General features: G+C 34.5%; 2 protein-coding genes across 3 annotated transcripts; both read left to right on the top strand.

Moving 5' to 3' along the window:
- The first annotated feature begins 1,007 nt into the window (after positions 1-1,007).
- On the top strand, positions 1,008-21,611 carry LOC126969146 (uncharacterized). 2 transcript variants are annotated; one of them, XM_050814469.1, is made up of 2 exons: positions 1,008-1,184; positions 18,874-21,611. In XM_050814469.1, the coding sequence occupies exon 2, from the start codon at positions 18,875-18,877 to the stop codon at positions 20,849-20,851; it is 1,977 nt and encodes a 658-aa protein (XP_050670426.1). In that variant the 5' UTR covers positions 1,008-1,184; position 18,874; the 3' UTR covers positions 20,852-21,611. The 2 variants fall into 2 exon arrangements, with proteins under 2 accessions (XP_050670426.1, XP_050670425.1); XM_050814468.1 differs by lacking the exon at positions 1,008-1,184 and adding an exon at positions 14,108-14,649.
- LOC126969147 (uncharacterized) lies at positions 10,544-27,474 on the top strand. The gene is made up of 3 exons (XM_050814470.1): positions 10,544-10,704; positions 11,188-13,800; positions 27,419-27,474. Exon 2 carries the CDS (start codon positions 11,200-11,202, stop codon positions 13,153-13,155), a length of 1,956 nt encoding a protein of 651 aa, XP_050670427.1. The 5' UTR covers positions 10,544-10,704; positions 11,188-11,199; the 3' UTR covers positions 13,156-13,800; positions 27,419-27,474.
- Positions 27,475-27,909: the final 435 nt, after the last annotated feature.

Here is a 27,909-nt window from a genome sequence, read left to right as displayed (position 1 = left end):
AAATATCATTGTTCTGTACTACAGTAATTTGTAATTATTGTAATAATAGCATACCAACATTCACATTATTTTTCTATTTTAGCCTTAGTTAGAAAGATTAGAGAGTACACTAATGTTGCGGCCGCTAGATTGGTGTACTTCAGTTATTTTCACTGCATCATGAGTCATGACGTACGGTATTTTACTGTGGGGTCATGCTGCTGACATTGACATAGTGTTTGCACTGCAAAAGAGAGCTGTTCGTGCTATATATCAACTTGGTTATAGACAGTGTCTCAAAGAAAAATTTAAAGAAATAAATATTATGACTATTCATTGGCAGTACATTTATGAAAACTTAATATACGTTCACAAAAATCGTCACCTTTTTGCTCTTAATAGTGATTTTCATTATTATAACACTAGAAATAAGGGATTGCTTGTAACTAATTCTAGTAGGCTTCATAAGATACATAATAGCTTTAAGGGTAAATGTATACACTTTGATGATAAAGTCCCAGCCACTGTGCAGGAATTATCTATCATAAATACATTTAAATGTTTTATAAATAAATGGCTCTGTCGTAAATCCTATTACTCCACAGCTGAATATCTAAGTGATCGGACAGCCTGGGACTAGATTATGATTATTTTATAGCAATTTTATAGCAATGAAAGTACAATATTGTATATTTTTATTAAAAAGAGCGCAAAAATGAATGCTGGGAGAGTTTCTTGCACCGCTCCTTCTCTCTCAGAGCGCCATTTGTTTCCGAAGCGGTAGTAGTATCTAGTATATTAGAAATTACATCAAAAAGAATTCTAAAGGAATCATATTTGAGAAAATAAATGCATTTTATGCCTTGTACAAAATACATTCAATTGGCGCTAAATCGTGGCAGTACACTAAAAAAATATACAATGAAACTGAAATTTTACCTTCCTCTTGCCAATAGTTTACAAAATATTGACTTAGGTTTGGAAAACTCGCGTGTGATTGAAACAGTTACTCACTAACAAGCCGATAAAGTGGCAATTAAGTGGTTTATACAAGGAATGGTTGTTAACAAGAAAAAAGAATTGAGATAGTTTATAATATTTAGGATATAACATGTTTACATTCAAATTGTCTAATTGAGCTGAGGACAGTGTAAATACGAAAACGGAAAAATTACGAAACAATTGAAAGAAAACTTAAGCAAAAAGTAAGTATTTTTGGAGTTCATTGGAGTTTACTCCTTAAGAATCGATTTTCATAAAAGGCGCCCGGTATGAGAAAAATATGGAGAGTAAAACCTACTCATCAAATGGTATAGTAACGTTTTTGGTGCGCATCATTTCTCGCGCACCTTTCACTTTTCAGTTGTCTGTGTGTGTGTGTGTCTGTGTGTGTGTGTGTGTGTGTGTGTATGTGTTTGTATATATACTTGTTTGTAGCCAGCATACACAGTATACTACGTGATAGCTTAAGCATGTAGTATAATATACCTATTAAGGTGTGCCAAAATATAACTTCCTTGATGGACCTTTTAAAATTTGAAGTTTGAGTTGCGCTTTTAACAGGAGTTGTGTTTGGGAATTTCCTGACATATTTTGAGCGTTAAGGATTTATTTGATTATTATAGAGTTTTAAACTGGAGTTTTGTTAGGCCAAATTTTGAAATTCCAGCAGAAATGCCTAATGTTCAAAGACAATCGTTCTTGAGGAATAAACTCCAGTCAATCGTCGGAGCTGACACATACACTTTTTTTCTTAGACACTTAATACGTCTAGATAGAACCTCTTGCTGCTAGACAATCGATGAAAACAAGTCAGTTTTATTACTATAGTGTGCATGACAAGTCACGTCTTACACTCACGATTTGTATGTCGTTTTGTGTTGGTGTGCGTGCATTGCTCAAATTTAGATAAAATAGAGGTTAACAGTCAACCTCAATTTTTTTGAAGTTTTCAGAGCTGTTACAGTCTATCTAGACGTATAAATGATCTTAGTATTTTTGTTAGTGTAGTTTTTATCACAATTCTTAATAATTTGCTACACAATTTAGTGTCATGATTAAATAATAGCGGAAATGCTGTGCTTATAAGTACTTACAGTAAGGTTATTTTTTAGTGAAAATAAGGAACGAGACGAGAAGGACGTTCAGCTGATGGTCATTGATACGCCCTGTCCATTACAATGCAGTGCCGCTCAGGATTCTTGAGAAACCCGAAAATTCTGAGCGGCACTTCAATTGCTCTCGTCACCTTGAGACGTAAGATGTTAAGTCTCATTTGCTCTGTAATTTCAATAGCTACGGCGCCCTTAAGACCTACATATTACTGTTATACGGTAGAAATAGGCGCCGTTGTGGCGCCCATAATCTAGCCGGCATCCGGTGTAAAGGGGCCTCCCACTGGTAGGTTGCTATAGTCGTACCGCCTAAGGCAGGGTTTCCCATTTGTTGGGTCGCGACCTGGTACAGGGCCTTCAAAATAAAATACTGGGTCGCAACATTCCTGCCTTGTTTAGAAAATACTATGTCCTTTTCCGCGAAATTGGATTCTTTAGTAAAAAATTAGCAACAAAGTATGAAGTACTAATAATGCGGTGTGAGTCGGACTCGCCCATGAAGGGTTCCGTAGCATCAAGTAACATAATATAAGAGTTCTTGTGGTTCGTTGTAACGATTTATGACGTATTAAAACAAAACAATTTACTAGATCTCGTTCAAACCAATTTTCGATGGAAGTTTGCATGGTAATGTACGTCATATATTTTTTTAGTTTTATCATTATCTTATTTTAGAAGTTACAGGGGGGGGGGACACATTTTAATGATAAAAAAAATGATATTAGAAACCTCATATCATATTTGAAGACCTGAAGACGTATGGGTCTGATGAAAAATATTTTTTGAGTTTCAGCTAAGTCCCCATGGGGAACCCCCAACATATACTGGTTTTTTTTTTCAATTTTGTATAAAAATCACAGAATACATCTATAGCTCTTATAGTTTCGGAAAAAAGTGGCTGTGACATACGGACGGACAGACAGACAGACATGACGATTATAGATTAGGTTTCCGTTTTTTACCATTTGGCTACGGAACCCTAAAAACCATTAATTAATGTGTATAATTTTGGCTTGGGCTTAAGAGTAAGGAGAATCACGAAAGGGCAGTGTGAAAATTACCGGACCATCGCAGATTAATGTTTGGGATTCACTGGTCTAAGGAAATACTATTGTAATATTTGAAATAAAATAAAATAAAATATCTTTAAACACTTTAAAAACCTACCAATCCAAGTGGGATTGGTAGGTCTTTCTTAGGTAGGTAGGTTGGTATTTCTACATTGATAGTTAAGTTCTCGTAACAGTTGCCACTGCTTGTGGCGACGTCGTGGCGCGGGCGGCTGGTCCATGCGTCATGCTCGTGAACGTGCGCTACTTGTGGTGGCTGGATGATCCTGTTACCGGAACTCTGCTTCATCTTTTTTTTGACGTGACAACGTCTTATAATTCGATAGAGCCGGCTGCACGCACGAAAAAACATGACTCATGCGGCGTTACCTCGCTCTGAGGCGTTCCATGTAAGGCTTGAAGTGCAAGCGAGAGCGCGGAACGAGCGACAAAGAAGCACAATCGGCCTTTGCGTTCGGCAGCGTTCGACATCAGAATAACACAGATTGTAAGAAATTAAATATTACACATGTTTAAAAGTTGTAAAACAATTGCTCAACACACATTTATACTTGTAAAAACTATTAAATTGTAAAAAAAAATTGACATAATTGTATTTATGCGTACAAATAAATCTAACTTGATCAATTTCATTGTGATTTCCAATTACGTCCTTCTCTATATGCATACAAATCTATTAAACAAATGAAATTAAAATTTTCTTTTGAAAAATGCTACCATTCCATCAGTATTTTCTTAAGACGTTGTCACGTTCAACTATCGTCAGTAAACCGACTTTACACAACCGACAACCAATTTTTTTTTAAATTAAAGTTATTATATTTTTATAATCTCTAATAAATTCTCACAAAATACCTTTATTTACTTACGGTGTATTTGTACGTGGGTAACACTGAAAATGTTTAGACCTGGCCAGTTAGAACATTTAGACATTGCTAATGAAAACTTTTTTTGAATTTCAATTTAATAACTCTTTGGTAACCAAATTTAGTATATTGCATTCATTTGTCATTCACAAGAATTGGCGGCAAATCTGAAACTCTTGTTACACGTGAAAATGAAGGTAACGCGAGATAATTTTCGGTCAATGATTTATTATGACTTTCGTTGTGGGCTTACTCAACAACAAAGCTATGATAAGCTGCGATTAGCATTTCTTAATGAAGCCCCATCTCGTGCCACAATTGTCTATGGCAGGTGTAGAGATAATGAGTCATCCGCCATACAGTCCTGACCTGGCGCCCTGCTACTTTTATTTATTCCCAAGAACTAAAGATAAAATTCGAGGTATTCGCTTTACGAGCCCTGAAAATGCGGTGGAAGCGTCCGAAAATGCTATAGAGGAGGAAGAATGGGCCCACTGCTTTTCTCAGTGATTCCATCGAATGCGACGATGTGTAGAGAGGAACGGAGATTTCCTCGAAAAACAATTATATTGCCAACTTTCTACATTAAGCCGTTTTTCATTTTCTACACATTTTCAGTGTTACCTAGGTATTGATGCTCCTACTGTACTCAATAACTCTTGTGTTTTTACTTATTAATTTACATTTACATTTTTTTGACTTACTCGTGTAAAGCATTGACTATTTGTTGTTTGAGTATTTTGTTGCATCACTTTACATATATTGTAATTGTAATAATTTGTAAGACGATGAAGCTGTAAATGTTGCTTTAAAAAAGTGGCAATGAGTATCTTGCCACTTCTTCTCATTAAACATCAACCATTTCCGAAGCGGTGGTAAATGTAAAAAAAAAACCTTTTCGCATCCATAAGTGTCATTTCCTTGACCTAAATGTATTAAGTGATTTAATTTCATTTTAATTTGATAAACTTAATTCTTAATTTAAAACAGGATTTTTCAAAGGTTTTGTGGTTAATAATTCTGTTACTGTCCATATTATCACAATAGTTTTAAGAATTATTTTTGTCTGCTTCGTTCGTTCTGCTATTTTCAGAAAAAAAATCTTAATTATTTGAACTTAACGGTTTCACTGAAGTAACTGGCTGACCTGGCAAACGTTGCTTTGCCCTATAAGTTAAGTACCTCGCGCCCGCTCATTGTATGAATTGTCATATACAATGAAATATCATTCATAAAATCTAAGTTAAAAATATAAGTTCCGGATAAGTATCACCTAAATCCTTCTGCAAAATACGCCTCATCTTATGGTATAAGTATTATTCTAATCGGTTTAGTGATTTTCACAGTATAAGCGAAGGAATATACGGCTCTCCATTTATTAGTAACTAATAAGTAATCCAAATTACACAAATTAAATAAAATTATTCATGTAGAAGCGTGGAAGTATTAGGTATCGGGAAAAGCTCGTAATTTTACATTCACTTTTTTAATGATGAAAAGTCGCTATATGTAAGAAGTTCAGCGTATGCTCAGTAAAAGAACTACTTATATATAATAGAATGTTCTCGGCAAACGTTGTATTGCCATATAAATTATTTTTAAAGTTAGACCGTTTCTTGGAAATTGCAATATTACTTTATTTTTCTAAATTAAAAGAATTTTTCTAAAATAATTTTAAGCGTTACTTACTCCTTATTACATCACCTACCTGCCAAATAAGTCCCGTTGAAATCGGTCCAGCCGTTTCAGAGATTATACGGAACAAACAGACAGACAGACAGACAGAGTATGTAACGTATGTTTATTCATATACATGTAGTAAATATGTATAGAGTAAATTAAACTGTCAGATGCGTCAACCTCAATTCAGTTTTGATATTTCGATTGTGTTTTTATTTTAACTAAATTTGCGTGTGCCAAGTATAATTTGCGAGCGACAAGTAAACTTTTCGCACTCAAACAACATTTTCATTTACGAAAAAACTCACGCGCAATTTTAAAATGGGCAAACGGGTCTTTTTCAACAACAATGCGCCTTTTCCCGCATGAGTTATTACTCTTGTATTCATACTTTTGTATTCAAAATTAATAATTTTTCGTGGACATTTGAAATATGTGAGTGTTTGTAATAATTGTTAACACTGCGGCACTGAATTGCAGCGTGTTCAAGGCTTGCAACTAAATTCGGGTCAAGCATCGTGAGGGAGTAAAAATATGAATCTGTAAGAATAACTCTAACAGATAGGCTTTTCTCGTTTATTTAGGTCTTAGGAAGGTTATGAAACTCTAAAGCATTAATTCATTTATTTATTCATGCATAGGAAACAAACAGTATTATGATAAATATTAACAAATCTTAAAACTCACACTTGCACCAGTGAAGTTTCTAACAATTTATGACACTTTTACTTAAAAGGTAACCAACGGTCACATAAAAACCACAAAACAAAAATAATACAAATTAACAACTAACTACAGGCTATATAAGTTACACAATAATATACACGTCCATAATTTATTAATATTGTACTCCTTTTCAAACTTTTTAATTATATTTTGAGGATTTTACAAAATTACAACAACAATATTATTTTATGGCAAACAACACATTCTCTTGCAACACCAGAGGAATCACAGGAGCGTTGCCGGCCTTTTAAAAAGGTGAACGAGCTTCCTTTGAAGGTACCCATGTCAATATAATAAGTAACTTTTAAAGATATTTGTCGTTAATAGCTCTACGTAATAAAATAACTCGATCGAACCAAATAATATATATATACTAGCTGACCCAGCAAACGTTGTATTGCCGATATTAATATCGCGATACAAAAGTAACTGTTGATCGTAGATGGGTGAAAATTTGAAGTTGCATGTATTTTTTTATGCTGACTCATAGTCAAACAAATTTAAAAAAAAATGTCAAAAAATTAAAAAAAAATTACCCTTAATATTTAGGGGGATGAAAAATAGATGTTGTCCGATTCTCAGACCTACCCAATATGCACTCAAAATTTCATGAGAATCGGTCAAGCCGTTTCGGAGGAGTTCAATGTTTAACACCATGACACGAGAATTTTATATATTAGACTAGTGGACCCAACAGACGTTGTCCTGTACACACGTCTAAACGTCGATCCAGCCGTTAGCAGGAGTTGACTAACATACACATGAGCAGGAGAATTATATTATATGGACAGAATTGAGAATCTAAACCAATGTCAAATTCACTGAAACAAACAAAAAAATCATCAAAATCGGTCCAGCCGTTTTGGAGGTAGTTCAGTTGTGAATCCAAACCATTCTCGAATCCACCTGAAGACACACACCAATCTCAAATTCACTGGAACACACAAAAATATATCATCAAAATCGGTCCAGCCGTTTAGGAGGTAGTTCAATTGTGAATCTAAACCATCCTCGAATCCCCTTGAACTCACACAAAAAAATTCATCAAAATCGGTTCAGCCGTCTAGGAGGAGTTCAGTGACATACACACGAACACAAGTAATATATATATATAAAGATATAGGTCGGCCTCAATCGCCCCACTCTCGACCATAGTAAATATGTTTGTCTGGCAAAGGATTATAACTGTCTAACTGTTTGGCTATAAAATGTCATATTCTCATAGTAGTAACTATAGCTAACTGACGTGGCAGACTTCGTACTGCCTCAATCGATAAATAAATGACCTAAACATTTGTATGTACGTCAAATAGTATTGTTTGCGTTCAGAAATTTAATTTGTGACAAAACTTAATATATCAATCTACATCAATATAATCTGATAGATAGTGAACAACTGTAGTTAATCTACCAACTATAGTTAGCTAAAATTAAGTTTATTTTTTACCTCCTGAGAATGTTAGAAATATATAAAAATTCTAATTAGTTATTCATTTTAAACTATTCTTTCAATTTGATTTCTGAACTACGGGGACACATCAAAGGTAAAACAAGATTGTTGGTTTTATTTAATTCCGAGCATTTTCATATTTATTCACCTTTTAAACTTTCCTTGGACTTCCACAAATAATTGAAGACCAAAGTTCGAGTTTTAGCGAGACTAACGAACAGCAATTCATTTTTATATATATAGATACATGTAACAAATTATCTAAATAAAAGAGGATGTTTGTGTGTATGTTCACCTTGAACTGATGACTCGAAAACCATTAGCCCAATTTAAATGAGATTTTGCACACATACAATTTTTTTGACGAGCATAGTACTTTAGTACCGAATAGGTTGCGGTGGTGGCAGTGATTGTTATCTTTTGAACCAAAGGTAGAGTTGAGATCAAGTTTTGTAAATATGTATCTTATTATGAAATTAAAAAAAACTCTGTCTTTTATATAAAGTGTCTTATATTAAGGGCTAGTCCTCTAATTCCAAATAAAATCATCAAGTCGAAAGCTTTTTAACAAAAATTTAATTATTATAAATTTAATAAACCACATAGGTTTGAAATTGGGCGTCATAAATAGAGCACGGCAATACTTCAAGCCGGCCCACATTCTAGCGCTCTACAAAGCGCAGGTCCGGCCTCACATGGAGTATTGCTGTCATCTCTGGTCTGGCGCACCCCAGTATCAGCTCGATCCATTTGACCGCGTGCAACGCAGAGCAGCTCGAATTGTCGGGGACCCAGTACTTTGTGAACGGCTGGATCACTTGGCGTTGCGTAGAGACGTCGCTTCATTGTGTGTCTTCTACCGCATTTATCACGGGGAGTGTTCCGAAGAGCTGTTCAACCTGATTCCTGCCACCGAATTTCACCTTCGCACGACACGCCACAAGTTACGATATCATCCCCACCACCTGGATGTGTGGCGGTCCTCCACAGTGCGGTTTTCAAGGAGCTTTCTTCCTCGTACCACGAAGCTGTGGAATGAGCTTCCTTGTGCGGTTTTTCCGGGACGATACGACATGGGTACCTTCAAGAAAAGCGCGTACACCTTCCTTAAAGGCCGGCAACGCTCTTGTGATTCCTCTGGTGTTGCAGGAGAGTGTGGGCGGCGGTGAGCACTTAACACCAGGTGACCCGTACGCTCGTTTGTCCTCCTATTCCATAAAAAAAAAGAAATATTAATTATTATAAGTATTAACTATTTAATATTCACAATGCTAATACATTATTCATTGAATTATTAAATTTATTTAAATAAAATATCATTATCAGATTGCATGTGCTTGCACTTTTCATGTCAAAGTTAACGATTTCGTGAGACCGATATTAATGTCGTGATATTTCTTTTGTCCAATAGAACTACAGCTACATAATAATGTTACTGTAGTTTGGATAATTACATTAATACTGAATACACAGTGTATACTGTGAATTTAATATATTATATTGTTAGAAAAAAAATTTAATAGTTGTTATGACTGGTACCTACGATAGTCGTAGTATTTTATGAAAATAAGGTCAGGAGCAGGACGTTCAGCTGATGGTAATTAATACGCCCTGACCATTACAATGCAGTGCCGCTCAGGATTATTGAAAAACCCCAAATATTCTGAGCGGCACTACAACTGCGCTCGTCACCTTGAAACATAAGATATTAAGTCTCATTTGCCCAGTTATTTCACTAGCTTAGCTCGTAGATCTTACTATTGATTTTGTACCACATTTTTAAGAGGGCTATTCGCGCGATTTATAACCTAGGTCCTAAAGAATCATTAAGAGAAAAATTTAAAGAAATAAACATTTTGACTATTGCTTCTCAATATATTTTTGATAATGTTCTGTATGTTCATAAGCACATTGAGGAATTTACTAGAAACTGTGACATTCATATGTTAACACGAGGAACAAACATAAACTTGTTATGCCTACTACTCGGTTAGTAAGTCTTTTGTCGGGCGATGTATATGATCCCAGAAAATGTACAAAAAAAATGTGTTACGAAATTTAAAAGAATTGTTAAAAAACGTTTGTGTGGGAAAGGTTACTATAGCATAAACGATTTTCTTAATGACACTACGGACTGGGAATAAAGCGAACACCCTCAGAATCTTTAATTGTAAATGTTTATTGTACGATATCACATTGTAATCCATATTTTTATATAAAAAAAGCCCGCTGAGTTTCTTGCGCCCATTCTTCTCAGGTCTGAGGTAGTCTCTTTTGGATGGGTGGAAGTTTTTGATGTTCAATAAGTGATTTTGAATCCTATTTTGAATAAAAATATTTGAATTACAAAGTGCTAATATCATTTTGTTAAAGTATAGGTAATATGTGTGTCGTTTGCAAAGTTTTACAGTTATATCGTTTCAATACTTTTAAACTTATTCAGTTAAAGCTCACTCATTATTACAAGTGTAAGTTTTCTACTTAGTTACATAAATCGTAACAGAGAGCAGGCTGTATTTCCGAGAGTTCTTCTGCGCATGCTCTTTTCAGCATCTGGTCCACCTCTATCAGAGGCCCAGAGGTCTTCACAGCGTGATGTTGTTGTTTTCAAGATTATCTAAATAGTATGTTTTCAATAACATATATTACGGTGTTATTACTTTGAAAATAGTGCTCTTGTTACCAAATAAACAAGTGAAACTTCTAAAATTTGTTTTACAAGTCTAATACGATGAAATATTTACCAAGCCTTAAAGTGTTTATGTTAATTCTATAACTTGATTTAAGCAATTATTTCTTTACAATGTGACTACTGTGATGTAAGTATTTATTGTATAATTTTATTTTAAGTAAGGTTATTGATTAATAGTTAGATGAAAGTGAAAAATATTTAACCTCGATATTTGTATACTATTTATTGATAATTTGGATTTAAAAATTTTCATCTGCAGTCCCCCTGAAAACAAGATCTGGAAAGGTCTTGAAACGTTGTGTTAACTAAAACAAAAATGTAACTTTTACTCAAAAATCTAATGTAAACATAGTTACACGCGTTGTAATTCTAAGTATCCTTAGTTTTCTTATAATTAAAACTGTTTTATTTAAATTGGATTAAATTTCATAAAATTTATTATACTTCGATGGTGACACTAAATTTTAATGAACTACGTTACTCAATGTTCATTAAAGTACCCAGAAGTGTACATTATCGTGTCAAAAGTAAAAACTTATATTGTGATAAGTAAACATTTTTTTATTTTTTTGTAGCAAAAAAATTATTCACCACAACTTTACTTTTTCAGAAAAATCGAACAATGCACTCGGATACGATAGGAACGCCCATGAATCGATTTAAATCTATTTTTATATTTGCTTTTGTTTTCGGCGGAAGTTTCCTTATATTTTTTATCAGCAATGGCCCTAATAATGCTTTAATAAATCAAGACATGGATTTTGCTTGGACATCAATGGAACACAGCGAAGTAGATTCAAACACAAACTTTACTATAAAAACTAAAGGCTGCACTATTCCAGAACTGCAACCATTTGATAAAAGTATTAGGAAATTTGTAGAGATGCCGAGAAATGTAAAACTGTGCGAAAATTATAATTCGTCGTTATTAAAAAGTAATCGGACACATATATTAATTGATTACGGAAACCTGATATACTTTAACATAAGTTCTAGTGCGAATGTCACTTGTTGTTACAAATCTTTTTATCGTCCAGTATCTGTGGCCGATGTATTTGCCGATGACGTCGACGAAAGAGTTGCATACAGTGATTGTTTTGAATTCGTTGATAGCATAGAAATTTCAGATGAGTTTGTAAAAGTTTCGTGTGTGTATGAATTCATTATATTTTATGAACAATTCTTTGCGTTTACACCTAAAAAGTATCCCCAAACCAATGACGGAGGAGATGAAAGAAATAATCCGAAATTTAATGTGATTATGATGGGCATAGATGCTGTCTCGAGACTAAATTTTCATAGGACAATGCCCAAAACTCTAGCATATTTGAAGAAGAAAGAAGCGATAGAACTTTACGGTTATAATAAAGTTGGAGATAATACATTTCCTAATTTGATACCAATGCTTCTTGGTATTAGAGAAAGTGATTTAAAAAGAACATGTTGGCCTGATAGGAAATCTACATTTGATAACTGCCCCTTTATATGGAACTCGTTTAAAGATGTCGGGTACTACACAGCGTTTGGCGAAGACAGTGCAAGCCTAGGGACATTCAATTATGAAAAATTCGGATTTATTCGAAATCCTACCGATTATTACTTACATACTTTCATTACGGAAGCTGAAATTTATTCTGGAAACAATAAAGATTATAACTCTTACATTTGCATGGGCAATAAGTATTTTTATGATGTGTTACTTGAGTACATCGAAAGCTTAACGAGAGCTCTGAGATCTTCGAAGCTGTTCGCATTCTTTTGGGAAGTCACAATGAGCCATGATTTTTTGAACTATCCGATGTTGATGGACGCGAGCTACGAGCGGTTTCTGAAGCAGCTTGACCTATCGGGGTACTTGGATAATACAATATTAATAATACTCAGCGACCACGGTATAAGGTGGGGTGATATACGATTTACAAAGCAGGGCAGATTAGAAGAACGCTTACCATTGATACAAGTGTTGTTGCCCCCTACCTTTGCAACTACCTATCCTGCAGCGTTTGAAAATATAGAAATAAACAGACATCGCCTTACTACTCCGTTTGATATCCACGCTACTCTCATTGACCTTACTAATTTAGAATCTATAAACAACAGCAATATAAGGTCAAGAAGCTTAGCTCCATACAGTGGAGATAGAGGTATAAGTTTGTTTCTACCTATTCCAAGTAATAGGACATGTAAGATGGCTGAAATAGACGATCATTGGTGCACTTGTAACCGTGGCAATGCCTTATCCGTACAAAGCTCAGAAGCTACACAAGCAGCTTCATATTTGCTGTCACACTTAAATGCACTCATTGCGTCGAATTCGCAGTGCGCCAAACTTACTCTTGTGAATATAGTTGAAATAACAGAAATGTTGGTAGGAACACCGTACGATAAGGAGATTGGGTGGCAAGAGTTCTTAGTTGTCATAAGAACGGCGCCTGGGGACGGCGTGTTCGAAGGAACTGTGCGACAAGTAAATAATGAGTGGTCCCTGTCAGGGTCTATTAGCCGCCTCAATCTGTACGGCGATCAAAGTCACTGCGAACATAACTATCAACTCAAACTTTATTGTTATTGCAAGTAAATTGTTACAGCAAGCTTTACAAGAACTTATAAGGTTACTTAATCTGTGATATTGTGGAAATATGAACGAATGTTTAGTAGATTAATTAGTGGAGTAGTTGCTGAAATCATGTAGAGTATTTGTTAATTGGATTATTAGTAGTTCCTGAAAAACGTTCCAAGCCACAAACATCACATTTTAAGGAATTCGTGTTGAAAGTTTAATAAATATTAGTGTATTCCATACATGTGGGTTGGACTAAGTCATGATGTCATTTAAAGAGTGACAGGGCTGCCCTTTTTTGTCAGTCCGTTAAAATGAATGTTTTTCTGGAATTACGTCCAATTATAAAGCATAAAACGATAAAATAGTTGTACCGTTATTGTTATTTACTACGATATTTGTCACAATTTTTGGGTCACGCGCTGTTATCGGCTTCTATGCCAGTAAAACTAATTACCGTGCCAATTATTTTACACAGTTTTATCATACCTATTGTTACAGAAATTTCAAACACATATTTATCACATTGTGCATAAGAATTATATAAATATCATTGTTGATGTAGTATATTTTATGTAGGTTAGAGGTAAACTTTAGAATTAGTGTATTTTTTGTACTTTTGTAATAGAAGTTGTGTTAAATGTTGTTATTTAAATAATAATGGTAAAGTAAAACGCGGGCATAAGCAATTATTAAATTAAGTTATATTCTGGCAAAGTTAACAATATATATAAGACATGATTAAATGTGAGATCTTAGAGGGTGGGTCTCCGCTGCGCTCCAACTAGATACCGCATGCGTAGGCGCGAAGTGCGGCAACTAATACTACACCCAAGTGGGCTCGACTCGAGCCAGTCTCGAACAATGTGGGATGTTGACGTGCCACATGTACTGTTAAAATTTGCTAATAATTGAAACTAATATATATGAATGCCGGGTTGCGTAGTAAAACTTACTACAAAAAATATAACTTACTAAAAAAAATACTAGAAGATATAAGAAAGACACATATCATCAGTAAGGATTTGGTGTTTTATTAATTTCAATGTAAAATAACACGAAGCGTATGTTTAAAAAATTGAAAAATGCCATTGAGTGCCTTGCCACGCACAAAAGCATCTAATAGTTGCCGTAATAAAAAAGCTAAAGTTCCCAGGTAGTGTGTTATCTAGTTGGAGCGCAGCGGAGACCAATCCTTAATCTAAGTGCGAGATGTAGAGCTTCAATTCGTACACAAGTACTTGTAACTACTAAAGTTAGAAAAGTATTTCGATACTGATAAGCTACAGGAAAACCGCATGTTGAGTGCTATTCATATATATTTGGGTATAGTTACTTATGTTAGTAGATTATATTTTCGGCACGGGGAGTGCATGTTTTTTGTCAATTTTGTGTAATATTTATACTATGTTACAAAATAGTTTATATTCCCGCCAAAGTTAAGTTTGCAACACTCGTAGAATTTGAACGAAGTAGTCGGCCGTTGATGAACTTATTCATGGTATTTAGAAGGTAGGTACCCAACTCATATCAGCCTGGTTGTGCGCCAAAGGAAATTTATTCCATAATTTAGTTGTAGGACAAAGTCGATGGATTCTTATAATCCTGGTATTCTAGAATTAGAACGTTACATGTTCATATACTTTATAAATGTTGGTACACTCATATATACTAGTATATTTTTCGGTCAGTCAAACATTACAATAAATACTTATCGATATTTTACAAAGTTTTATTAAAACTCTTCGTCTTACTTCGTTTGTTTCAGTAACGCTCACTATTCCAACGAAGTAGAAGCTTTATACATTTAATGTAAAAAAAAAAACATTAACATATTACCATAGATATCATAGATACTATGTAGGTATTACATAACACAGGTACTACGTCGGTACTGTACTAACTAATTATAGACTATTTATGGTTGGGTCTAACTTAAAAATACCGCGCTGATTTTCATTCTGTTATCACCAATGGATAGCGTGGTTCTCGAGGAAGATTTGAGTATGTTTTGTCTACATATTTGGATACATTACCGATATTAGAAATTTTTGTTTAATAAGTCTTTTTATCTTATAACTATATTTACAATACTATGACTACATAAAATTAAAACAATCATTACGTGGAAGTGTACCAAGAATACTGGCAGCATTTTCGCGTTGGATAGCAGCTAGTTGGAGGTGTAGGTAAATAAGCCGTCTGGGAGCTTTCAACGAAAACACTGTCTAAACCCTTTGAGATATAACAAAATAATATATGGTGGAATTATGTATCTTATATAGTTCTACAGAAATGTCCGGGATGGCATATGTCTATCTCTTTAGGATAACATACTGTAACCATGTTAATACTTTAAAAAATTTGCAATTATAAAGTGGTAATGTAAAAGCGGTTTACACATATACGATATTAATCCTTATCATTTTATTACTACATATTATTATGTAATCATTCAGAAACATGTTTTTGGTTCATTTTTAACTGATTAACTTTTATTACACATTACCGATGGCTTTAGACTATATTATTCTCGAATACTTACATCATTTTTTTTTTCTATTGACAGAACAGCGACCGTCGGGTTAGCTAGTTTCTTAATTTAAACAATTCTCGTGTCGCGGTGTTTGTTACCAAAGTCCTCTAAAACGGCTGAACTGAGTATGTAATTTTGTGTGCATATCGGGTAGGTCTGAGAATCGGCCAGAATCTATTTTTCATATCCCAAGATTTATCAAGCAATACAACATTTACCGGGTCCGCATGTTTATTATGAAAATGAAATTGGCAAAATTGTTTATTTAATCAATGATGAGAATACGTATCTCAGGTCAGGTTGTATCAACGGGGCTATCCAGTAAGGACTCACGAGCGAGCTGTGACGTACGCGCGAGATTTGCTCGTCTCCTACTTCACCGACCGATCTTTTAAAAATGGAGAAACATAAGAAAGGAAAGCATCCTAAATTATTTTTTGATGCTCATTAAAGACGCTGAAACAATCTAATTTAAAGTGATTATTATTTTAATGAAATTACAATTCATGAAAGTTCCAATTATTTCCTATACTAAGTAGATTTGACTATGTCGTGGTCTTCCAAAAAAAACATTACTATCTGCAGCTAATGTTGGTTTTGACAACGAAAGAACATATATATAATAATGATTACATACCTATTTATATTATAGAAAAATCTGAGCAATTTTTATAAGATGATCTTATACTAGGTAACTAACTGTACCTAGTTTAAGGTAAAGAAGACAACCCTAATGTTGTCAGACGAAGTAAGAATCACGCGATAGAAAGAGATGTAACTTCTAGGTGAATAAAAATCTAGGTTAATAGTGTTGTGCGATCTGAATTGCACCTTATCGTATGGTCCCAAGAGTCTTATTGTTTTTCCCCTATTTCTTTAAATGGTTTTGCTGAGTGAGATTTCTGTACTTGTACTATTACATATTCTTTGCTCAGGTATTATATTGTACGTTTTCCATCACTACTCTGTGGTGTTTTTTAATATTTATGTTATACCACTCTGTAATCCGACTATCACGCCAATATATTATCTATATATATAAAAATGAATTGCTGTTCGTTAGTCTAGTAGATTTGGCTAATTTTGGTCTTGAATTATTTGTGGAAGTCCAGAGAAGGTTTAAAAGGTGAATAAATATGAAAATGCTCAGAATTAAATAAAAACAACAAATTTGTTTTTCCTTTGATGTGTCCCACGTCCTTCAAAAATCAAATTGAAAGAATAGTTTAAAATGAATAACTTAGTAGAATTTATATCTTTCTAACTTTCTCAGGAGGTAAAAAATAAACTTAATTTTATATACAGAACAACGTCTGTCGGGTCAGCTAGTTATCAATAATATTGGCATGACCTGAGTCGCTGAGTGCCCGATTGGCAAGTGTACCGTATTATCAAGCACCTACTCTATATGTGGGCCAAATCTTGCAATTGCATTAAGCTGAAAATTGTCAGTTCGAAATAAAAATGTGGAACAGAAATGGCTAAATGGCTTAAGACACTTCTGCAATCTAAATTCGTCATTAGCATCATTTATATCATGTTTATATGTAGACTACATAATTCCGTGCTTTCTGTTAATGTATTATAGAACTAAATAACCATTTTTTTCTGTTTATACAATTTAATTGCGTGTATAATTCAATGCCGTTCTATACCAAGGTTTGCTGTTTTTTGGAGCACCAAACTTTAAAAAACTGGCTCTAGACCCTCGGTGCAGTTTCTAACATTAATTTTAGGCCTTTTGTATTTTATTTGAAACGATACAATAAATAAGTAGCACTTAATTATTATCAGTTGTTTTTTCTAGACCTCGTAAAAATTTTCCCACAGTGTCCGGACTCCACCTTGCCGACCCCTGTTCTATATTATACATATTAGGACATATCATTCGCCGTGTGATAGCAGAACGACAAAAGACGTGTGCTTTCTTTCTTTTTAGCCGTGTGTCAACTGTCAGTTGTCAACTGTCAGCTGTCACTGTCTAAGTCGGAGTAGGGTTCTAAATTCAACACAAAATGTACAATGTTTTACATTGCAGCTGATTAACATATTGATGAATAATTTTAAACAACTGGAGTAAATGCGACAATGTATAGTATTGTAACATTACAGATTAAATCTAAAGCGTTACAAAGATACTGTACTTAAGAAAGAAAACAATCAAAATTATAAACTAGTTATCATATTTTATAGAGCTTACAGGCAAATAGCAGTCGAAGCTTATAATGGTGTATTAACCATCAGTAGGTACACTGTTCACTAAGGGGCGAATGTGGGATTCCTACCGAGGGTGCAATTTGAAGTCAAGGTCCTCAATTGTATATTCTTTATCACTTTTTATGAAATGTTTGTATTAAATAATTATATTTATAGTTTACAAACTAATTTGTTATGTATTTAACAGCCATTGAAAATAACTGTATTTGATTGAAAAGAGTGGTCGTTGAGTTCCTTATATGTTCTTCTCACGAGCTCTACTTTTTCCGAACATATTATGGTAGATTCAGTAATTTAATAGAAATATTTATATTGAAAATTCAAAAGAGCTTTGATGATTTGAACTCTTTATTCCCTAGTGTTCCCTTATCCGTAGTAAGCTTAAAGTGATTTTGTGCGTATGTAATCCCTAAGAAGAAACCTATTCCCTTGTATTGGGCTGGACAAAGTGCAAAAATTTTGCGGAATGTATAAGCAGAAACTGGGTTACCACCCGTACTTCTACCCGACGGTGTATCTCTCGGGTACAACTTTCAAGACCCAAGCAACAACCTTACTGAAAGCTAGCGGGGGTGTAATAGATGCCCCTGATATTCATAACGAGCTGATTCGATTGTATTTTCCTGACACTCGTAGCAGAAATCACCGTCTACCGGCGGTACCCGCGTGTCACACGATAGCGCGCGCTGCGGCACCAGAGTCACGAGTCTTGAAATATTCGCCTCGTAGAAGCCCACTCGGACTCTTATGTATTTATCGAAAGACTTGAGGTGTTGGTACAGTTGCTGCTCCAACTTTGTGAGTCCTCGCATATTGGTAACTAGCAAAAGTAAGGTGGAATTGGTTTTGTTATACCGTCTTAATCAAACAAACAAAAATACATAAAATAAACACGCAAGCAATTGGTTTTAGTTCTGTATATTTAATGAGTAATTCATCCTCCACAATAATTTTCTCAGTGATTTTTTTTTATTTGATTTCAGCATGAGTCGAGTCGCGTATAGTGCACACAAAGTAGGCTCCATGCATCATCGACTAAGATTCATTTTCGCCACGGCTACAATTTTTGGAGCAACATTCTTGCTGGTATCAATCAATGATATATCAAAAATGTTTAACATTAACTACAATCCTCTTATTCTCGTAGCTGATACGGTAAACAATGCAAGCAATCACAGCGAAGATAGCAGCTTTACTATTAGGACAGAAGGGTGCACGATTCCAGGCTTACAACCGTTGGATGATTCAATCCGAAGATACGTCTCATATCCATCCGGTATGCATACATGTCGCAATGCAACCGTAGCTTTACTCGATAGTAACTCAACGCACATCTGGCTGCGACAGGAAAATAAAAAGTACTACAATATAATAAACGATCATCGTTTCTTTTGTTGTTATAGATCATTCTACAGACCAGTGTCTGTTGAAGACATAAGCTCGCCAAAGAATGATGACCGTGTCAGTTACAGAAACTGCATTTACTTTAATGAAGCTATTGAAGTGAAAGATGAATTTGTTAATATAATTTGCAAATATAATAAAAAAAGAGTGTACGAACAATTCTTTATATTTGTTATAGAATTAAATTCCGAAATTGCTGGCAAAAAACCTAAATCTGACTCTAGCTACAATGTTGTAATTATGGGCATAGATGCAGTATCAAGGCTAAATTTTCATCGTACTATGCCTAATACTCTCAAATTTTTAAAGGATAATGGTGCTGTAGAGTTACTAGGTTACAATAAAGTGGGAGATAATACATTTCCTAACTTGATTCCAATGTTACTTGGTATAAGGGATGTAGACATAAACATAACCTGTGCGCCCAGACCCCTATCAACGTTTGACAACTGTCCGTTTATTTGGGAATGGTTTAGACAGGCTGGATACTACACAGCATTAGGTGAAGATAGCGGAAGTCTGGGAACTTTTAATTATCTGAAAGTCGGTTTCGCCCGGAAACCGACTGACTATTACATTCATACATTTATAAATGAAGCCGAACACCGTGTTGGAAATAATAAAGACTTTAATTCAAATTTATGTATGAACGATAAATACTTCTATAAAGTATTACTGGATTACGTCGAAAGATTAATGATTACTTTGAGATCACGAAGATTCTTTGGATTCTTTTGGGAAGTAACCATGAGTCACGACTATTTAAACTATCCGATGAAAATGGACCAGGATTATGAAAAGTTCTTTAGGAGAATACAAAACGAGAATATATTGGACGACACTTTCTTATTTCTCGTTAGCGATCATGGTATAAGGTGGGGTGATATAAGACACACTAAACAGGGGCGTCTAGAAGAGCGACTCCCGTTTGTGTATGTGTTAGTCCCACAGTCATTCAAACAAAATTATACCCTTGCTTTTAATAATCTAAAATTAAACAGCCATCGGTTGACGAGCCCTTTTGATCTTCATTCCACACTGAATGACCTAGTTGACTTAGATCGTTTGAAAGATATAACATCAAGGTCCAAGCAACTTTATTGGAAAGATCGTAGTATAAGTTTATTTCTTCCCATACCGACTAACAGGTCTTGTTCTCTTGCCGGTATTGAAGATCATTGGTGTACATGCCACCAAGCACGTAAACTTTCTACAAACAGTATCGAAGCTATAGAAGCATCGGCTCAACTAATTCGACACTTGAATTTAATCGTTGACAGTTACAAAATGTGTGCTAAACTGAAGCTTTCAGAGACGATAGATATAATGGAAATGCAAAGTAATGTAAATGATATAACAGAAGGTATAATTGCTAATTGGCGGGAATTTATGGTTGTTGTAAGATCATCACCTGGAGGTGGTATATTTGAGGCAACATTGAGACAAGATCCAAGTGGCTGGTCTTTGTCCGGAACAATTAGTCGATTGAACTTGTACGGAGACCAGAGCCGATGTGTCAGTAACTCGCATCTGAAATTGTACTGCTTTTGTTTGTGAGTCGTGCCTTAATCCGTGCCTGCACATAAAATATCTTAATACGAAAGAGTAACTGTGCTGGATAAAAAGCAAATATGCCTATACAAAGCTTGACTTCCGAACTTATAGCGAGAGGTAAAACAAATGATAACGGACTGTAGTTAGACTGTAGTTTGGACTAGAGATTATGAGAATAATATAAAGGTGGAAAAAGATCCATCAATGGATCTATTAAAATGGATTTGAGTTGACTTACGGCCGTTCCCAATATTCAGTCTATCTCTCACTTGAGATAAATATCGTAACTATCGTTGACTTTTCTGTCCCAATAAACTTATCGACGGTAACTTACCTTATCCGTACACGCTGTCTGTCAATGGGACGACGTATAGCTTACCAGCGAAAGAAATTTGTATTGAAATTGCAATTCACGCGTCCCAATATAAGGCGATAAGAATGACTTGTATATTGGGAGAGCTTCAGATTATTGACAGCTAATTACTGACAGTAGAAGGTAGTAACTTATCTCTATCTGTAGATAGAACATTGGGAACGGCCGTAAGATATCTAGATTGACAAAATTAATAGTATCTTAAGTGGAGTTCCTCTGTAGAAAGTCTAGTCACGCAATTTTAACATATACACACATCAGAATAATTGTACGTTTTGTTATTTATTCTTTTTAGTAGCTAACATTAATTTACTACAGTACTAATTTGTTTAAGTGTAACTAAATTATTCAACCGAAATCCATAATATATTAACTCAGATTACAAACGTTTCCCTTTATTTTTTTACTCCGCAAACAATCAAACAGGCAACTGAATCAGCGGCATAGGTACTACAGGATTTCAGCCGGTGATAGCATAAAGTGTAATATTTTCGATGTCGACAGGGAAAGTTTCGATAATTTGAAGCAACAGTTTTCAGTGAATGTAAAGTAATGACATCAATCAAATCAAATGACTGTATAACCAGTAACTAGATGTAGGTACCTGTCCTGCATTCCTGAAACAGTGAGTGAAAAGGGGTGCACTTAGGGGTATATATATTGGTTTTATGGTAAAAGTATTTATTTACTTAAGGTACTAAATTAATCTATGACACTTGTTGAATAACTATAATTAATGGTTCTATATATGAGTACGCGGATTTCTAATATTAATTGGTTAAAATGGTTACTCAGACCAGTCCTGTAATGGTTATAGACAAATGGTTAATGGTAACTAGGACCAGACCGATCAATGGTTACTCGCGTACTGCCTTACTAAAGGCAACACATGGTTATAAGTAATTAATATTACCTACTAAGCAATATTTGTAATATAATGCTGTTCGATGGATTTACTTCGAACAGTGAGTCTGCAAGCATTTGCTGGGCTTAGCTATCAGACACAAATACATTGCCGTAAGGAATATAACTATCGGTGAGAAGAGAAAGAGAGGGTGGCCAGCAAAATCAAAAAAAGCTTTGGTGACTCAGTAATTTCCTTTTTTTTTTGTTAGATTTTCCGTGATTGACTGATTGTAACTATGGTTTTCCTCAAAGTGCCATTAATTATTCTTAGATAAAAATTAATCTTCTATGAACCTGTAAATATAAAACTTCATTTGACTTTTTTCCTACCAGTGTTTCGTTTTATTACCTACCTTAGTCATTATGTGTTGCAATAATTCAGACTGAAATTATTAATTAAAATCATACAGCAAAAAAGGGGCTGGTGTTTAAATGCCTACGAGAAATGCAATTACGTTATGTAGGTACTTCTAATACATTAGAATAATCCGCCAAAACCAATGACGTTCTATACATATATCATTCGCAGCCTGATAACGGAACGGCAAAAGTGTGCTTTATGACAATCTAAGCAATAAGCATACTTTTCTCCTTAGTCGTGTGACAACTGTGTGTCAATCAACATGCCTAAATGTGCTATAAAAAGTGCTGAAATAATACATTAACGACTCAAAAAAAGATGGTGTGACTTATCATCGGTAAGGTTATTTTATTTATATAAGATTCATATGCGAAAAGCGTAATTTAATAAAACGAATATTTTTTATAGAAATACATACCATAGAAATACAGTTAAAAAATCATTTTTAAAATTTTATTTGATTTCATTATTTATCTAACAAAATAAATACGTCGCCATGACAACGCCGATCGCCACCAAGCCGATCATAGATTAACGTACAGAACTGACGAAATATTGATGCTGTCTGTTGCGGGATGATCGAAGTAGAATATTTTAAGAAATGATGTAAAAAAGTTGTTGTTGCAGTGAATGTAATACGAAATGTAATAATTTTTAATAAACTAGTGCGTATATAGGTAGCTGAACTATCAAACTCTAAAATAAGTTTTAGGGTAGGTAGCGGACGTAGACAGTGAGTGCTATTTGTTTACGTAGGAGTTTTTTCAGTAACACTGTCCCTTTCAGTATATCCCTTGCTAACTGCAGAAGAATCATTGGATCATTTTCTTCTTCTCCCATTACCTTATTGTAATAAGCCCTCAACAAAAAGACTTCCAAACAAATAAATTCATAAATAAGATAAGATACAAAAAATGATTAATTGTAATCTTAAAACTTTTTGGGAGCCGTCGTTAGTAAAATTGTAAAAAGGGACCCTTACTGTAGATACCTTTCGGTTTTGTTTTGGTTTCTGTATGTTTCTTATTATTTTATGTATAAATAATTGATATCATCAATTTGGCCATATATTATAATCAATATTAATATATTTTTTGTTAAATCAATGACACATTATCTTCCTAATTTCAATGCAGTTTTACGATGTATTTTTTACTTTATAGCTTTTACTACATGAACTCATGAATGAATCGTAATTTAGGCATAAATCACGGTGTACGGTAAAAAATCATATCTGAGGAATTAACTGTATTTTTCCTATACAAATACGAAGCAATTAGCAAAATAGACTTATCTCTTTTTCGCTTGCGATAATTGTATTTACTATCCTTTGACGTGTATTCGTAATGTAGTGTGCTATTGCAATGTTAAATTATTCATGTGTGCGTTAGTGTATCATTTTCAAACACCGAATGTTTTCTATGTAACTTATCTATACTTTTAAATTTCATTGCTCTGTAACCATAGATTTGACTTCTGTCAACACACCTAGTGTTGTACGAAAATAAGTAAAGGTATCGATAAGTTAGTGAAAACTCGAAATGATGTAATCAGTTTTGATAAAGTATTTTAGTTTTATTTGAAAGGATGGACAATATTTACCTCAATTCAAATAAAATCAAGACAGCGTACAGGAATAGTCTTGGAAAGTTACAATATCAATATTATATTTACCTGGGAAGTAAAACACGCATAAAACATAACTTTTTTTTGTAAGTATTCATTGTTATTCTGTATAAACCCAGTGGCCGGTAAGACATTAGATTTTACAAATAATACGCTTCCATACGTAATGCTCGTGCGGAAAGAAAAATTCCAAAACAAGCAGTAAAGAATATTAATAAAAAGAGAAGCTCTAAGCACTGATGAAGTATTTATAATCTTGTTAGTCTGATGATATTTTATATTATGATGAACATATGCTACAATGATGGCAAACATTCCCAGAATTCATGGTTTTCGATATATTTTTTACAATTCTTTGACATATTTCCTCTACTCATCCTTATTAGTGGAACCTCAATATATGTCAAATATTAAAATTTAATAAAAAAAAATATGTTTGTCTGTATATAAAAATCAACGCTTGTTTAGTTTAACTGGAATCTTACACATATCTGTTAAATATTAATTAGCTGTACCTAAGAGACAATTAATACTATTAATTTAAATTCATCGTAGTCTCTCTTGTACACAATTACCAAAACTATATTAAAACATTTTGCTTACTTACACCCTTATCACATGATGCATGGAAAAGAGCAATTCTTGAATAAAAATTAAAGATAAAATTTATTTCGATAAAATTATGTCGATATGTACATGCATGCACTTGAGTAGTAAGATATGTTTACATTAATTATTCTAACATAAGTTACATTAATTAAACGTAAAGGTAAGTGAACCATACGTCGAAATGTTATGGTTAATTTTTAATTGTATATTTTGCACAACACATAAAAAATATTAATTGTATTTAAATCGTAAAATTATGATTACCGATGATAGGAAATCCCTTCGTTGGATATATTTTTATTGCGGCTATTATTTCTACAGTCCAGAATGGTACAATAAGGCATATTTGTATTTTTTTAAAGATAATTATGCTTCAATTGTAATCAAATGACTGGTCTCACTTGAGCCTCGAGAAAAAAAAAAAATCAAAATTTCTATATTTGGTATTAAATTGTAACAAAATTGCTTAAATCTACTTATTAAAGCAATTTACAATTAAGCCTTATATATGTAGGTATCAGAAAACTTATTTCTACAACCCTATCTACGTATTGAGGGATAAAACTTTATTATGCTTAAAAAACTAATACATGAGGTTTGTGGGGGGGGGAATCCAGGAAACTGGGAAAACCTGGCTATTTGCTATTGATATAACGTAATATTAACCTATCACTTAACCTAACTTAAGACTAATGACTAGAACTTAAAAACGAAGGGAAATAAATACATAGATATGTATACATACATATATAATATATAAATATAAGAGGGGTGTGGGGTGGGGGGGGATCTTGGGAAAGGGAAGGAGGGAGAGGGAATAGGAGGCCAGTTTTCGCCGTTATTTAATTCTTATAACTAAACCAATTTACAATATATTGGTTTTACATTTATTCAGACCTAGCTAGAACTCTGTGTGCGTGAGTGTGTGTTTGTGTATACGCTAGTGTTCTGTGAGCTCTAACCAGTTGTGATGTGGTAATGCATGTTTATAACGTTTTATGCTGAGGCAGTACTCTGTGAGTGACTTACGACTACAAGTCGACCGGAGGGCGGGGTTTATTCCGTCCTTCAGTCGGCGTAGCCCTCTGTAGAAGCTATGAGATATCTCTTGTATGTGTTGTTCTAGTGTTGGGATGTTTTTCTTTACATGAAGTCGTTTAAGATTTGTACGCGGGTGGGTCCGGTAGATGGTTTTAAGGGATCTATTTTGCACAGTTTGTAGTTTACGATAATTGTTTTGATTTGTGTTACTCCATACCGGACTTGCGTATGTCATGACCGGGCGTATGTACGACTGGTATAGTAGACGCTTGTTACTAGTTGAGAGAGTGGAATTCCTATAGAAAATGGGTCTCAACAGGCTCAAGGCAGTAAGTGCCTTAGAGCGGGCGTAATTAATATGAAGCGTGAAGGAAAGTTTCCGGTCGAGGATAAGTCCTAGGTATTTAGCCTGTGACTGCCATTCGACCGGGTGGTTATTAATATGTGGCTTTAAAGAGATATTGAGTTTACGGGAAGTTTTGTATGAGAAAAGAACCGCCTCGGTCTTTGTGTCATTGATTTTAAGCTTCCACTTAGAGAAGTAGTTGCTTACACAATGTAGGGCTGTATTAAGGTGGGAGACTATAGATTTGATGTTCTTACTGCTGCACAGATAAGCTGTGTCATCAGCGTACAGGGCGAGGACCGTGTTCGGAGGTTTTGGGATGTCTCTCATATAGAGTAAAATTGAGCCTCGAGTAGGTACATTTGTACACAATATTGGCGACAGGGTAACGCCCACATGCCACTTCCACTAGTTTTTTCTGTTCCGTGGCCAAAACGGATAAATGTTCAGTTGTGTTTCATGAAGTATTGTAGAAAGAATAATGTGTTGAATGAATGAAGCTAATTTCCTTTTCCTGCCATAAAAATATGTAGGTAGGTAAGTATATGCCGTTAAAGTTAATTTCAGACCAATTATTTTATATTATCGCTAGATAGATGTTACCAATATTTCATTTTATGACTTTCATTTTAGTAATATTTTAAGGCAAAACAACTAACAGTCGATCTTAATTTTTTTTTTTACCGACGCATTAATAATTCAATAAGTGTCGCATTATTCATTTTCGTTTCGTTGTGTTCGTAATTTGTGAGGACAAAGTTTGCTATATACAATTTATGACGAGATTGCGTCGGTTTTATTGCTGGTAAGTATATTATAATCAGTCGGAGCACAGAGATCATAACTACTCTTTTATATATTATCATTTACTAATTTTAGGATGATTAACGCCTATTATATTGTACGTTAGTTATTTAAATTATTAATAAGGCTTTCGTGGTTCATAATTAGCTTTACTTATTTAAATCGGCTTTACTTACGATCTTGGTACAGACTAGTTTCGGACGATTCGGGGGTCTTTCATTAATGTGAGTGTACTGAGTTTTATCTGTACCTACTCACTGTAGGTACAGATAAAACGCTAGGTGAATGTATACAGTGAATGTGTACAGGAATGCAATAGTGCTGTGACCTTATTATTATTATTGATGACCATAATCATGAGTGTGTCGATAAATATAAACAATGCTTTAAGTTTACCATTTTAACCTAAAATATTATTCAACATTTCTCGTGATTGGCGATGAATAAAAACTCGTTTCATTTGGAATGGAACCTGATTGAATCATCATCATCAGTCATTAACAGATCAATTAAAATAAAAAAATAACACGGGATTGCAACTTCAGTATAACTGACAAGGAAGCCACAGTACTACACTGCAGGCGCGCGAGGCGAGGCGTGCGGAAAGCGGGGGGAGATGCTAGCGCTCTTTACCTCAGGCCCCCTGCATTCAACTCGCAGGATATCTGTAGCACAGTAGACATATGTAACAGTAGGTATGAAAACTAAGCTTTTTTTATGGAATAGGAGGACAAACGAGCGTACGGGTCACCTGGTGTTAAGTGATCACCGCCGCCCACATTCTCTTGCAACACCAGAGGAATCACAAGAGCGTTGCCGGCCTTTAAGGAAGGTGTACGCGCTTTTTTTGAAGGTACCCATGTCGTACCGTCCCGGAAACACCGCACAAGGAAGCTCATTCCCCAGCGTTGTAGTACGCGGAAGAAAGCTCCTTGAAAACCGCACTGTGGAGGACCGCCATACATCCAGATGGTGGGGATGATATCCTAACTTGT

This window comes from Leptidea sinapis, chromosome 17 (assembly GCF_905404315.1).
Source record: "Leptidea sinapis chromosome 17, ilLepSina1.1, whole genome shotgun sequence".
Classification (NCBI taxonomy): Eukaryota; Metazoa; Arthropoda; class Insecta; order Lepidoptera; family Pieridae; genus Leptidea; species Leptidea sinapis.
This window is presented reverse-complemented; position numbering and strand designations above follow the sequence as displayed.

Coding starts and splice junctions, on each gene's coding strand:
- LOC126969146 (XM_050814468.1), top strand. CDS start 14,624: ATGAACTTATTCATGGTATTTAGAAG. Junction 14,650..18,873: donor TTATTCATGGTATTTAGAAG/GTAGGTACCCAA, acceptor ATTTGATTTCAG/CATGAGTCGAGTCGCGTATA.
- LOC126969147 (XM_050814470.1), top strand. CDS start 11,200: ATGCACTCGGATACGATAGGAACGCCCATGAATCGATTTAAATCTATT.